At 46.7% G+C, this 15,751-nt stretch overlaps 1 protein-coding gene across 1 annotated transcript in view; it reads left to right on the top strand.

The window, feature by feature from the left end:
* brox (BRO1 domain and CAAX motif containing) overlaps positions 1 to 15,751 on the top strand; it is a 73,920-nt gene that overhangs the window by 23,934 nt on the left and 34,235 nt on the right. Inside the window, exons 4-7 of the mRNA XM_072500264.1 lie at positions 8,815 to 8,910; positions 9,040 to 9,112; positions 11,932 to 12,037; positions 14,798 to 14,887. Of these exons, the coding sequence (XP_072356365.1) occupies positions 8,815 to 8,910; positions 9,040 to 9,112; positions 11,932 to 12,037; positions 14,798 to 14,887 (365 nt within the window). The remainder of the gene's footprint in view (positions 1 to 8,814; positions 8,911 to 9,039; positions 9,113 to 11,931; positions 12,038 to 14,797; positions 14,888 to 15,751) is intronic.

Genomic DNA, 15,751 nt, shown 5'->3' with positions numbered 1-15,751 from the left:
GAGCAAGCCTCTCTGTTCACTGTCAATTACCCTCTGACATAGCCTAGCAAGCCTCTCTGTTCACTGGCAATTACCCTCTGACATAGCCTAGCAAGCCTCTCTGTTAACGGTTCATTACCCTCTGACATAGCCTAGCAAGCCTCTCTGTTAACGGTTAATTACCCTCTGACATAGCCTAGCAAGCCGCTCTGTTAACGGTTAATTACCCTCTGACATAGCCTAGCAAGCCTCTCTGTTCACTGTTAATTACCCTCTGAAATGACCTAGCAAGCCTGTTAACAGCAAGCCTCTGTTAACGGTCAATTACCCTCTGACATAGCCTAGTAAGCCTCTGTTAACTGTTAATTACCCTCTGTAATTGCTCTCTGAGACAACCTAGCAAGCCTCCCGGTTCTATTCAAGAAGGTGGCTCACCAACATCATCTCAGGGATGGGTAATAAGTGCAATTTTGTTTGCGATGGTCATTATAGGTTATAATTTTTTTTGAAAGATGCTGCATTAGAAAACTCTGCTATTCTCTGGTATTGCGGGGTGAATCTGTCCAGACATCCAGATATTCCTTGCTGCTATGCACACTAAAAACATGATGAACGTTGTGCTGCAAGAAATTCTATTCGTAACTTTCAAAGAGTGTGTATCGACACTCCTCTCCCCATTAACATTTGATATGATTTGACTGGTTCATTTTTTAAAATGTTTTTTATTGGGTTTTTGAACATAGTATATTTGCAGTTATGTACACATTAAAATATATATTATATAGAAGAGGGGAAAAAAAGAAAAATAAACTGCACTAGCTCAACAACAGCAACTCTGTACAGTTAGCAATATTATGTTTAACAAATAAGTAGGCACCTGTTTGTGGATGGGGGGGGGGAAACTGGGGAGGTACATGTACATTTGGGTGCTGGGGAAACAATTACATTGGTTATGTCCAACACACAGAGGGCAATACGAGAATGGATCTGGTGTTGTTACTTGCTTCTCCCGGACGGTTTTCGCTGCCGTTGTCGTCACACGCTCACCTCTGCTTCGGCCGTTCGTCCCGTCTTTTGCCTGTATTTTCCTTGCTCTCTGTTACTGTATTTGCAGAGTTTGTTGTAGTTTCCCCATTTGTTATTGTTTCCCGTGTTCTCCTTATGGCTATCATTCCCTCGCGCGTGCGCGCGCGCGCCCCCCCCCCCCCCCCCCCCCCCCCCCCCGGGCTCCCCACTATTGTTCCCTGTCTCTTCCGTCCCCCTTCCTCCCTTCCATTCTCCTGTGGTTCGCTTTTCTTTTATCTGTTCCTCTCACACCTTGGCTGCTTTCCCCTGATTCTTGGCTATTCTTCTGCTTGTACATTGGCCACAAACCGGTCCCGGAACAATTGGGTGAATGTCTCCCACGTTCTGTGGAAGCCGTCGTCTGACTTGGATGGGGAATTTAATTTTCTCCATTTGGAGAGATTCCGAGAGGTCGGACAGCCAGTCTGCAGCTTTGGGTGGTGCTGCTGACCGCCAGCCGAACAGGATTCTACGGCGGGCAATCAGGGAGGCAAGGGCGTCCGCCCTCCTCCCCAGGAATAGATCTGGCTGGTCTGATATCCCAAAGACCACCACTTTCGTGCATGGCTCCACCCTCATCCCCACCACTTTGGAAATTGTCTCAAAGAAGGCAGTCCAGTACCCAGCAAGTCTGGGGCAAGACCAGAACATGTGGGCGTGGTTGGCCGGGCCTCCTTGGCACCGTTCACATCTATCCTCCACCTCCGGGAAGAACCTACTCATTCGAGTTCTTGTTAAGTGGGCTCTGTGTACCACCTTTAGCTGCGTCAGGCTGAGCCTTGCGCATGTGGAGGTGGAGTTGACCCCTCCCCCATACGAATGCCATGATTAGTTTGTTTAGTTCTTTGAAAAAGGCCTTGGGGAGGTAGATCGGGATAGATCTAAGTTGGAAGAGGTACCTGGGCAATATTTTCATTTTGATCGTCTGGACTCTCCCCTTGAGGGAGAGTGGGAGTGTGTTCCATTTTTGCAGGTCCTTTTTTACTTCCTCTGTCAGACTGGTGAGATTCCATTTGTGGATGGGCTTGTCCGTTCATGGGCTATTTGGATCCCCAGGTAGCGGAATTTGTGTTGGGCTTGTTTAAACGGCAGTCCCGTTAGTGCTGCCCCCCTACTTGTGGGTGTACCGGGAAGATCTCGCTTTTGCTCATGTTGAGTTTGTAGCCCGAGAAGGCGGCGAACTCAGGAGCGCGCTGATTCCGTCCATGCTCTTTTGTGGGTCCGAAATGTAGAGAAGCAGGTCATCATAGAATTTACTGTTTGGAAGGAGGCCATTTGGCCCATCGGGTCTGCACCGGCTCTTGGAAAGAGCACCCTACCCAAGATCCACACCTCCACCCTATCCCCATAACCCAGTAACCCCACCCTACACTATGGGCAATTTAGCATGGCCAATCCACCTAACCCGCACATCTTTGGACTGTGGGAGGAAACCGGAGCACCCGGAGGAAACCCACGCGCACACGGGGAGGATGTGCAGACTCCTCACAGACAGTGACCCAAGCCGGAATCGAACCTGGGACCCTGGAGCTGTGAAGCATTTGTGCTATCCACAATGCTACCGTGATGCAGGTCATCTGCATAGAGTGAGACTTTCTGCTCTCTGCCACCCCTTCGGATCCCCCTCCAGCTTTTTGCTGCTCTGAGAGCAATTTTGACTAGTTCATTAGGTGACAGATCAATGCAAACTGCACAAGACCCAGCAATGAGTGCCTGGTAGAATACAATCTCTGAGGGCATTTTGACAGCTATGTGGCTCTTCTATAAACTCAAACCCTGTGCTTCCGAACCCTTTCCCTCTCAAATGTAATTATCTGCAAGGTTCCAGCCCACTTAACCTCTAGTTCGCCTTACTTGGTATCTTTTGGCCTTACCTGTAACACTCTTTTCCCCATTCATGTCTGCAGAGTGGCTGTTGCCCCAACTTAGAGCGTGAGGAAGTGGAAAACAGGCAAGTCCCAATGCACGTCAGTATGTGCTTGTTTTCAAATTGGTTCCAGTTGACTCCTTTTAAAACCTGCTTTGCTGATTTTGGATTCAATTATGTAAGAAAGGTGAGAGAGAAACCTAGAAATTATAGACCTTTCAGTTGAACGTCTCTTGTGAGGAAGTTATTGAAATCTATAATTAAGGACAGAATGACTGAACGCTTGGAAAGAAACTTTAGCGGATTAAAGGGAGATAACATGCATTTAAACATTGCTGTTCGAATAATAGTAGTTAAGCATCTACCAGAAGGGGAAAGATAAAGAATGGGAAGGGCAGTACAGACATTAAGGAGTTTTGTTTTACTTGCTTGGTAACCTGCAAAACAAAGTATGCTGCTGTTCATGTTGAAGTATTCGAGAATCAACAATCCCACCCTAGCAGCCGAAGGAGGACCATGGTGGGACCAGGCAGTTGTAAATACGGGTTCTGAAGTGGGAAGGAGGGTTCACTAATGGGCTGCTAGGATCCTGCGCAACTTTCCAATCAACAGGTTCCAATGTTTGGAATCTGTAAACAAAGATTGCAGAAATGAACACTTGGAATTGTTTGAGCAGATTAGACAGAGTCAACATGGATTTATAAAGGTTAGGGGCGTGCTAAATGAAGTAATTAAATTTTGAGGAACTAGATTTAGATTTATTGTCACGCGTACCGAGGTACAGTGAAAAGTATTGTTCTGTGTACAGTCCAGATAGATCGCTCCATACATAGAACAGAGACCAGTACAGGCCCTTCGGCCCACGATGTTGTGCCGACCATTTATCCTAATCTAAGATCAATCTAACCTACACCCCTTCAATTTACTGCTGTCCATGTACCTATCCAAGACTCGCTTAAATGTCCCTCATGACTGACTCCACCACCTCTGCTGGCAGTGCATTCCACACACCCACCATTCTGTGTGTAAAGAACCAACCTCTGACATCTCCCCTATACCTTCCTCCAATCACCTTAAAATTATGTCCCCTCGTGACAGCCATTTCCACCCTGGGGAAAAGTCTCTGGCTATCCACTCTATCCATGCCTCTCATTACCTTGTGCACCTCTATCAAGTCACCTTTCTTCCTTCTTCGCTCCAGTGAGAATAGCCCTAGCTCCCTCAACCTTTCTTCATAAGTCATGCCCTCCAGTCCAGGCAACATCCTGGTAAATCTCCTCTGTACCCTCTCCAAAACATCCACATCCTTCCTATAATGAGGCGACCAGAACTGGACATAAAATTCCAAGTGTGGTCTAACTAGAGTTTTATAAAGCTGCAGCAAAACCTTGCGGCTCTTTACTCAAATCCCCTGTTAATGAAAGCCAACACACAATAAGCCTTCTTAACAACCCTCTCAACCTGGCTGGCAACTTTATGGGATCTATGTACATGGACCCCAAGATCACTCTGTTCCTCCACACTTCCAAGAATCCTGCCTTTAACCCTGTATTTTGCATTCAAATTCAGCCTTCCAAAATGAATCACTTCACATTTATCTAAGCAAAAACATAGCATGCACAAAAATACACAATATAAATACATAGACATCAGGTGAAGCATGCGGAGTGTAGTGTCACAATTGTAGAGAAGATGCGTAGAAAGATCAGTTCAGTCTATAAGAGGGTCATTCAGAAGTCTGGTAACACCGGGGAAGAAGCTGTTTTTGAATCCGTTGGTGCATATTCTCAGATTTTTGTGTCACCTGCCCGATGGAAGAAGTTGGAAGAGTGAATAAATCGGGTGGGAGGGGCTTTGATTATGCTCGGGGCAGCACAAGTGGATAGCACTGTGGCTTCACAGCACCAGGGTCCCAGGTTCGATTCCCCGCTGGGTCACTGTCTGTGCGGAGTCTGCACGTTCTCCCCGTGTCTGCGTGGGTTTCCTCCGGGTGCTCCGGTTTCCTCCCACAGTCCAAAGAAGTGCAGGTTAGGTGGATTGGCCATGATAAATTGCCCTTAGTGACCAAAAAGGTTAGATGGGGTTATTGGATTACGGGGATAGGGTGGAAGTGAGGGTTTAAGTGGGTCGGTGCAGACTCGATGGGCCGAAGTGCAGCAGGAGGCCATATGTTCTATATACCAGCTTTCCCAGGGCAGCGGGAGATGTAGATAGTCAATGGATGGGAGGCAGGTCCGTGTGATGGACTAGGCTGTGTTCACAACTCTCTTGTATTTTCTTCCGGTCTTGGGCGGAGCAGTTGCCATACCAGGCTGTGATGCAGCCAGATAGGCTGCTTTCTATGGTGCACCTGTAAAAGTTGTTAAGAATCAATGTGGTCATGTCAAATTTCCTTCGTTTCCCGAAGAGGTATAGGTGCTGTTATGCTTTCTTGGTCGTAGCGTCGACATGGGTGGACTAGGATAGATGGTCGCTGATGTGTACACTGAGGAATTTGAAGCTGTCAGCCATCTCCACCGTTGATGCAGACAGGTGATGTACTTTGCTGACATTGAGGGAGAGATTGCTGTCGTTGCACTATGCCACTAGGTCCTCTATCTCCCTCCTGTACTCTGACTCATCATTGTTTGAGATCCAACAGAGAAAATGCTGGAAAATCTCAGGAGGTCTGGTAGGGAGAGAAAAGAGCTAACGTTTCGAGTCCAGGTGATCCTTTGTCAAAGCCTTGTTTGTGACCCTTTGAGTTCCGACCCACCACGGTTGTGTCATCAGCAAACTTGTAGATGGAGTTGGAGCAGCATTTTGCCACACAGTTGTGTGTGTGTATAGGCAATATCGTAGGGGGCTAAATACCAACCTTGCGGGGCCCCGGTATTGAGGACGATCGTGGAGGTGGTGTTGTAGTTTATTCTTGCTGATTGTGGTGTATGGGTCAGGAAGTCAAGGATCCAGTTGCAGAGGGAGGAGCCAAGTCCTAGGTTTTCGAATTTTGATATGAGTTTGGCTGGGATTATAATAATCTTTATTGTCACAAGTAGGTTTACATTAACACTACAATGAAATTATTGTGAAAAGCCCCTAGTCACCACATTCCGGCGCCTGTTTGGGTACAAGGAGGGAGAATTCAGAATGTCCAAATTACCTAATAGCATGTCTTTGGGGACTTGTGGGAGGAAACCGGAGCACCCGGAGGAAACCCACGCAGACACGGGGAGAACATGCAGACTCCACACAGACAGTGACCCAAGCCGGGAATCGAACCTGGGACCCTGGCGCTGTGAAGGAACAGTGTTACCCACTGTGCTAACATGCTACCCTGTATTTTTATCCATGGTTAGGCCACGTAGCTCAAGTTTGAATACTGCAGCTTAGGATACACAAGTCTCTGAAGGGGTGCAGTGCAGATTCAGTAGAATGTTCGCAGGGTTAGATTGAGGAAAATTACATAGATTTGAGGCTTGTGTTCCCTGAAATATCAGTGTTTTGATTGAGGTTTTTGGTTTGAAAGAAATTGATTGGGTAGATAGTGAAGCATTTTCCATTTGTGGGATATACAAGGACAAGGAGATAAACCTTAAATCACGACCAGCATTCATAGAGATTTTGGAAACAACTACTTAATAAGATACAGGAGCAGAATTATGCCACTCGGCCCATCGAGTCTGCTCCGCCATTCAGTCACGGCTGGTATGTTCCTCATCCCCATTCTCCTGCCTTCTCCCCATAGCCCCTGATCCCCTTATTAATCAAGAACACCAGATTTGTGGTTGAAGTGTTGTTACCTATAGGGCTGCAGACCAAGAGCTAGAAGGTGGAATTAGACAGAATAGTTATTTCGTAGAATATAAGAACTCGGAGCAGGAGTCGGCCATTTTGACCATCGAGCTGTTCAATTTGATCATGGCTGATCTCATCGTGGCTTCAACTCCTCCGTCCTGCCCGTTCTCTGTAACCCATTAACCCATTACTAATTAAATTCATTTTAAAGATTTTTTTCTTCTTTTGTTTTGGTCTGGAGTGCACTGCCTGGAGGTGTGGTGAAGGCAGGTTTAAGGCATTCAAGAGGACATTAGATGGTTATTTGAATAGAAGCAATGTGCAGGGGCATGGGGAAAAGGCTGGGGAATGAGACTTAAGACATGCTGCTCATGTGGAGAGCCGGTACAGACACGATGGGCCAAATGGCCTCCCACACCATCACAATTCTGTGATAGTGCAAACTGCCTGCCACAAAAAGTTGCGGAGTGGTAAGCTATGAAGTGAAATTTTAACACTTCCACCCAAAATGGAGAAATTATCTATTCATGAGGGCTGGAAAGAAGATTTTGAAGGAAAAGTTCGAACAATTGTAATTTCTACTCCGGATGAGGGGTTTTGTCCGAGGCTTGCTCTGGTCTCCTTACACAATGTAGGGAAGATTTTCACATTGCATTACAATCTCATAAGGAAAGTTGGGTCAAAGGTTTTGGAGAAAATGTGAATGCCAGGCATTCGGGAATAAAAAAAATGGAAAATGTTGGGCGATTCACCGCTGGCGTGTCGGCGTCTGGGAATCAGTGAATCATAATGGTCCAAAAGTGGCCTTGGTGTCCCACAGAATGCTTCAGGCACCAATGGTGTGTCAGTTAAAGTTGCACTGAGACAAACCAGCAAACAACTCCCAGGCTCCATACTTGCTGAATTAAGTGATTTCAGCTGGAGTGAAGGTTGGATTTCTCAGGTGCCCTCTTTGCCAAAGCAAGCAATGAAAATGATGTATTCACAGTAGGATATCACTTGCTATGCACTCTTACGTGCACAGAACGGTCACTTGGGTGGTGACTTAAAGACTACTTGCATGCACAGTTGCCCCGCCCCTCCCCCCCAGGCACGTGGTTGTCCCCGAATCTCTGGGATTTTGGAAAATGAAAACCAACGTCTACTATCTCACTAACCATTTTGTTCAAGACCATAGGATGAAGTCCATCTGGAACTAGGGATTTGTGAGCCCGCAGTCCCAACAATGTGCTCACAACCTCACACCTGATTTTCTAATTCCCTTCCGTTTCCTAATTTATAGCAATCCTGTAGTTGAACCCCATAATATTACATTAATGTGACCAAAGGGTTATAACAGTATAACGTTTTGTTCATTCCCTTAAGCAACAATCCCTCTGCTCCTTCCAACCTACCTCTGGTTAGCCCTCCTAACCTTTCCTTCTTCGGCTTGGGATTCATTTCTTTTTATGCCTCCATTAAACAACTTGGATTATTTCTTGGCCTAATGCTCACCTATCCAGTTTTGCTGTTCCCTATCGAGTTTCCCAAGAATTGATTCTTGATCTCCATGCACCTTCTCTAACTAAACACTGCCCCTTGACTGTGCAAAGTCTGTTTCTAACCATACTGTCTCATCCTTTCATAATTTGAAACACTTCTATCTGATCTACCAACAACCTTTGTTGTAAAAGACCCATTTCTTTCTTTCTCCCTATTTTTATATTTCCTCATACCAGATGGTATCTAGTGAATCTGCACTGCACCTTCTGTAAGGTCCCAATATCGTTCCTATATTGTGGAGTTGGATACTGTTGAGGTTTTATTTGAAATTGTGTTAGGTTCTATTTAGCTCCTTAAACCTGTTTGCTGCTTTAGCCTGAGAAACTGTTTTTCCCCACCTGTCTTGTTTTCAAATCCCAGTGATAATTTAACAACTCGCACCCAAATTCCCTCTGGCCTACTCCGTGCAATTTGCATGCAGATTCATCACAGTTCAAAGAGATGGAAAAGGGCATTTCTTTCTTCTGTGTCTGTCTATAGAGAATCCTCTCCAATAAGTTGCACATCAAGGTAGATTTATGCAGGCCTCTCACCCCTTCAACAAACAAGAATTCATTAGAATATTTCAATTTTTGTTCTCGTAGTGCTCAACAGGATGCTATCTTTGATCTGGTCTCCATGGAGTTCAACATTGCTTTGTGGCACACAAAATATGCTTCCAGACTAGCCGGAAAGGAAGAGTAAGTAAACACGGAATTTAACACCAATCATTCGTGTGTTTTCCTGGACTGGAGTAGTCTGGATTAACGTTGATGTGTATATATATTGAAGCCTACTTGTGACAAGTGATTCTTCTTATTATTATTTAGTATAACAGTGGATGAAGCAAAAGATGTGCACAGAAGCTTGAGGAACGCAGCTGGAATCTTCAAACATATCAAGGTAACTTTAAGTTTAACTTATCTGGCTTTCTCGTTCTTTCTTTCCCCTTCCGAACTGTTGCCCAATTAGCCTCCCCTGTGCTGTAAGTTTCTGTCATTTACAGCAGTGGTAATGAAGTTGTGGGTATAGGCTGCTCCCTTACAGGCGAAGATATCCCATCCCATCCTACTCCACCCTATCCAAAAGCAGTGCAGCTCCAGAATACCACCGCTTTTTTAAAGCTATGCTCATGTCTGTACAGGCTTGATTTCTTCTTCATCATACAACTAATGGATTTAACATTGTTGGTACGCTTGCTCTTCCTGTTGTCTTCCTGTTGTATGTTAATAATCCAGACGCTGGTGTACAGGGTACAATTGCAGATGGTAGGAAACGTGGAAGCATTGTGAACTGTGAGGAAGACAGTGTAGAACTTCAAAAGAACATGGACAAGTTGGCGGAAAGGGTGGACAAGTAACAGGTGAAGTTCAGTGCGGAGAAATGTAAAACGATTCATTTTAGTATGAAGAATATGGAGAGACGATACAAAATAAAAGGTACAATTCTGAAGGGAGTGCAGGAGCAGAGGGACCTGGGTTTTATGTGCATATGTCACTGAAGGTAGCAGGACAAGTTGAGAGAGCAGTTAAAAAAGCATACAGTATCCGAGGCTTTATTAATCGGGCCATAGAGTACAAGAGCAAAGAGGTTATGTCAGAGGCAGACTTTCAATGAAAAACGCAGCGCAGCAGGGTGGGACCCCAGCCAATAGGGGGCCCAATACGGAGAGGTGACTTGTGGCCATGGGAACACCAATCAGAGCCTTGGCGGCTCTAAATTTGCTGATGCGCTCTAGAATAAGCCTATCGGCAGGCAATACAGAACAATACCACAGAAGCTATGGGGAGGAACACTAAGAGAGACCCAAGCATGGGGAAGGAAAAACGCGATCACAAGAAAGAGACAGAAGGTACCCAGTCCTCCCCACAATACAAACTCTGCCCAGGCCAAAGTAGGATGAATATTCAAATCCGAATGAAGACCCTGAAACGGATTAGCTCTATCTGGGGGGCGAGGGGGTCAATTGAAGCACAAGTCACCATCACTTCCACCATGCTGTTTCTCTGACACCCAGACAGTCCACAGCCTAGATCCCAGCTGGAGGGAGACTACTCGATCCACTCCGCCACAACCAACCATTCACAATGATCATCGAGAAGAGGACAAAACCGGGCCATTGATCAGTGGTCCCTCCTTACATCTGGCCTTGCAGTCAGGATCCATCGAGTCTGATGCACCCAGTCTCCAGATCAAGAGTACCAAAACATGGCAGCCAATTCTGAAACTCAGTCGAGAACTCGCTGGGGACCGGGCTCAGGAGGACATCTCGCACAGTCTCAATCTCCCAGACCCGTCAGGATAAACCACACCATGTGCAGCAAAGTTTTGACGACTTGAAGGCGGGCCCTAACCAGGGACAGGGATTTTTCAAGTGCCAGAACCCCCTCATGTCCCTCCACCGCTCTTCTGAAGGTACCCTGTAATCTCACAAAGTGAGGTCTAAAGACCTGCACTGCAGAGCCAAAGTTCTCAATAAAGACAACACCGTCAATGGCAGCCACCGTCCGATGTACACTGCACCCCCAAGGCAAGAACCCACCCAGCAGCAACTGTGCACTACCAGCTGGGATCCCACTCGGCAGCAACTGTGCACTACCAGCTGGGATTCCACCCGGCAGCGACTGTGCACTACCAGCTGGGATTCCACCCGGCAGCGACTGTGCACTACCAGCTGGGATTCCACCCGGCAGCGACTGTGCACTACCAGCTGGGATCCTACCCGGCAGCAACTGTGCACTACCAGCTGGGATCCCACCCGGCAGCAACTGTGCACTACCAGCTGGGATCCCACCCGGCAGCAACTGTGCACTACCAGCTGGGATCCCACTCGGCAGCGACTGTGCACTACCAGCTGGGATTCCACCCGGCAGCGACTGTGCACTACCAGCTGGGATCCCACTCGGCAGCGACTGTGCACTACCAGCTGGGATTCCACCCGGCAGCAACTGTGCACTACCAGCTGGGATTCCACCCGGCAGCGACTGTGCACTACCAGCTGGGATCCTACCCGGCAGCGACTGTGCACTACCAGCTGGGATTCCACCCGGCAGCGACTGTGCACTACCAGCTGGGATTCCACCCGGCAGCGACTGTGCACTACCAGCTGGGATTCCACCCGGCAGCGACTGTGCACTACCAGCTGGGATTCCACCCGGCAGCGACTGTGCACTACCAGCTGGGATTCCACCCAGCAGCAACTGTGCACTACCAGCTGGGATTCCACCCAGCAGCAACTGTGCACTACCAGCTGGGATTCCACCCAGCAGCAACTGTGCACTACCAGCTGGGATTCCACCCAGCAGCAACTGTGCACTACCAGCTGGGATTCCACCCAGCAGCAACTGTGCACTACCAGCTGAGAATCACACCCCAGCTCACTCCAACCGCCACGAAAAACACAAGGGCTTTAGCATTTTATCTCTGCTGGTATTCTTGGCAACCTGAAGAAAGTTTGATCAGTGCGCAGTAGCAGAAATAATGATTACACTTTAACGGAAATCTGATGTCACCCTGGAATGGAAAGACTCTAGGAGGATTTCCTAGTTTCAGTGTGAATGCATTATGTAACTTTCTTTCATCTCAATGTGTTGGGAGAGTATGCGTGTATATCTGGTCAGAAGGTGATTTATTTAGTGGCAATAAAGTATCGTTCTACTGTTTTTATCTCTTATGCACAAACGGATGTAATGATTAACTCAATTTAATTTTCATTTGCTAAGGACGGCGAAGTAAGCCGACTTGTGACCGCGCCTGAGAAAGGAAAGGATCTTGAATCCCGGGTTCTGGATACCTACATCATTCAGTGTCAAGCTGAGGCTCAAGAAGGTACAAATGGATGGCAGAATTTTTCAGTGCTTTCAATTTTTCCCCTATAAATTTATATCTTTGATATAAATTTGGCCTCGTCAATTAAAGGCGTTATGGAGTAATAACCCAGAAAGCATCAGTTCAAATCTCTCAATGGTAATTTAATTTCTGCTTTTTTCTTAAAGGAAGTATGAAAATAGGTAGCAGTAAAAAAAATTATTTTTTTATTTATTTTTTAAATTTCGAGTACCCAATTAATTTTTTCCAATTTAAGGGGCAATTTAGCATGGCCAATCCACCTGCACATCTTTGGGTTGTGGGGGCGAAAACCCACGCAAACACGGGGAGAATGTGCAAACTCCACACGGACAGTGACCTAGAGCCGGGATCGAACCTGGGACCTCAGTGCCGTGAGGCAACAGGGCTAACCCACTGTGCCACCGTGCTGCCCTAAAAATAGGTAGCAGTAAAATTGATCATGTATCTGTCTGATCACCACACAAAACCTGTCTGGTTTACTGATGTCATTTTGGGCAGGAAACCTGCTAAGCTCACCTGGGCCTGTCTAACATAGGTCTAACATAGAGGGGTAATATACCCTAAATGGCAACACCCTTAGGAATATAGAAAGTCAGAGATCTAGGCGTGCAGGTCCACAGATCTTTGAAAGTGGCAACACAAGTGGACAAGGTAGTTGAGAAAGCATACGGAATGCTTGCCTTCATTGTACGGGGCATCGAGTCTAAAAACTGGCAAGTCGTGCTACAGTTGTATAGCATCGAGAACAGGACCAAACCGGAACCTTGTATAGAACCTTGGTACAGCTGCACTTGGAATATTGAGCAAAATTCTGGTCGCCGCACTACCAGAAGGACGTGGAGGCTTTGGAGAGAGTGTAGAGGAGGTTTACCAGGATGCTGCCTGGTCTGGAGGGTGTTAGCCATGTGGAGAGGCTGAATAGACTCAGACTGTTTTCATTAGAAAGACAGAGGTTGAGGGATGACCTGATAGTGGTCTACAAGATTATGAGGGACATGGATAAAGCGGATGGGCAGGCACTCTTTCCCAGGGTGGAGGGGTAAGTCTCCAGGGTGCATAGGTTTAAGGTCCGTGGGGCAAAGTGTAGAGGAGATGTGCGAGACAGGTTTTTTACACGGAGGGTGGTGAATGAGTGGAACGCATTGCCAGGGGAGGTTGTGGAAGCAGATACATTAACAGTGTTCAAAAGGCATCTTTATTTTTTAAATAATTTTAATTCAATGTTTCACAGATTATCACAATAGAAACCCCCCCCCCCCCCCCCCTTTACACAAATAATAAAACAACAGAACAACTGCATAAATAAACAAATAAATGTTAAACAGTAAACAATAGTGCACTCCCTACCAGACACAAACTTACCCCCCCTCCCCCCGGTTGCTGCTGACTATCTCCTAACACTCCGCCAGGAAGTCTAGGAATGGCTGCCACCGCCTGAAGAACCCTTGCACAGATGCACTTAAGGCAAATTTCACCTTCTCCAATTTAATGAACCCCGCCATGTCGTTAATCCAGGATTCCACGCTTGGGGGCCTCGCATCCTTCCACTGAAGCAGAATCCTTCGCCGGGCTACCATGGATGCAAAGGCCAGGATACCGGCCTCTTTCGCCTCCCGCACTCCCGGCTCGTCCGACACCCCAAATATTGCGAGCCCCCAGCTAGGTCTAACCCTGGAATTCACTACCCTTGACACCGTCCCCCAGCTCCTCCTCCCACTTACCTTTTAACTCCTCCGCCGAGGCCTCCTGCATCATTTGGGGCAGCAGGGTAGCATTGTGGATAGCACAATTGCTTCACAGCTCCAGGGTCCCAGGTTCGATTCCGGCTTGGGTCACTGTCTGTGCGGAGTCTGCACGTTCTCCCCGTGTGTGTGTGGGTTTCCTCCGGGTGCTCCGGTTTCCTCCCACAGTCCAAAGATGTGCAGGTTAGGTGGATTGGCCATGATAAATTGCCCTTGGCGTCCGGTGGGGTTACTGGGTTATGGGGATAGGGTGGAGGTGTTGACCTTGGGTAGGGTGCTCTTTCCAAGAGCCGGTGCAGACTCGATGGGCCGAATGGCCTCCTTCTGCACTGTAAATTCTATGATCACCTGATAAGTTTTCAAAAGGCACCTTGACAAACACATGGATAGGATGGGTATAGAGGGATATGGCTAGAGGAAGTGCTGAAGGTTTTGGCCAAGGTTGGTATCATAACTGGTACAGGTTTGGAGGGCCGAAGGGCCTGTTCCTGTGCTGTATTGTTCTTTGTTCTTTATATGTGACTCTCTGATCAGCATGTGGCACCAAATCACCACAACCCTGCCTCAAGAGCAACTGGGGATGGACAAACATGGCATTATAGTCTATGTATATTCTATGTGTTCTATATTTTTCAGCTGCTGCAGTGTGTTTGAGCTCTGAGCTGTGCACCAATCCAGATGACCTGGTACTTTGAATATTTGAATTCTTGCTCCATGAGTTCCGGTTCTCTCACCCATGGGAGAGAGCAGGAAGCAGGCACTGTGCATAGTGGGATGGCTTTAAAGATAAATCATCTATTACAGATCAACAATAATAGAGCTTTCGAGTAATTGATGCTGCCTGACCTGCTGGCTTTTCCCATCGTTCCCTGTTTCTGTTTTCCCAACATTCCCTGTTTCTGTTTCAAATTCCAGCATCTGCGGTATTTTGCTTTTATTATAGTCACAGAGCTTTAAAACGATAAGGGATAAACAACATTATTCTCTTTTGTTGAAGTGACCATCGCAAGAGCCATTGAATTGAAGCACAACTCTGGCCTGGTTGCAGCTTTGGCCTTTGAAACAGCCAATTTCTATCAGAAGGCTGGTAAGTTGCACTTGCTCTCTCGTTTGCTTTTGTTCATTTTTATTTGTACCCTTGCTCATTACCCTTCTCATTCTCTTGTTTTCTCACTTGCCCAAATACCCAGTAAAATCTGCAGAAGTCTGGTGGCCACCTTTGCAATAGTGTGAAACGAGGTGTGTTTGTCCTACATTGCCAAGGAAAAGCTCCTCGGAAGGCCTCATGGTCAAATCCGCTCCCCCTGATAACAGAGTTAGTTTATCCAACAAATGAGAATGTTCGGAAAGTTCCTGGTACCACCTCTGGCCTGCGCTGAGCCAGCTAATATCAATGGGGTCTGTGAGACGTGGCTGCAGTTGGCTAGAGACACAGAAGTCAGGCAGGGTTGTTTATTGCTTGATAACAGGTTCTGTTTGGATGTGAGTATGGTGGACTCGTGCTATGAAATAAATCCTCGTGGAAGAAATTCCTGTAACATCCAAATAGAATCTAAGTGAACTTTTATTATTCAATTTTATGATATAAATCCTGGATTAGAATATTGTGTGTCTGGTGTATTTTGCATGAGATTTGTAACTGAAGAGATATAGGACCGTGTTGGATATATTTCTGTTTATTTCATTGTAGTATTGATATAAAAACTGATACAATTGGTGCTGACACAGGGAGCCTTTGATGTGTAACACATAGAACATAGAACATAGAAAAATACAGCACAGAACAGGCCCTTCGGCCCACAATGTTGTGCCGAACCTTTGTACTAGATTTATCATCGAACTTACAGTGCAGAAGGAGGCCATTCGGCCAATTGAGTCTGCACCGGCTCTTGGAAAGAGCACCCTACCCAAGGTCGACACCTCCACCCTATCCCCATAACCCAGTAACCCC

This window comes from Scyliorhinus torazame, chromosome 4 (genome assembly GCF_047496885.1).
Source record: "Scyliorhinus torazame isolate Kashiwa2021f chromosome 4, sScyTor2.1, whole genome shotgun sequence".
NCBI classification, from domain to species: domain Eukaryota; kingdom Metazoa; phylum Chordata; class Chondrichthyes; order Carcharhiniformes; family Scyliorhinidae; genus Scyliorhinus; species Scyliorhinus torazame.
The sequence above is the reverse complement of the archived record's forward strand: the minus strand, read 5'-3'. Positions and strand labels throughout refer to the sequence as shown.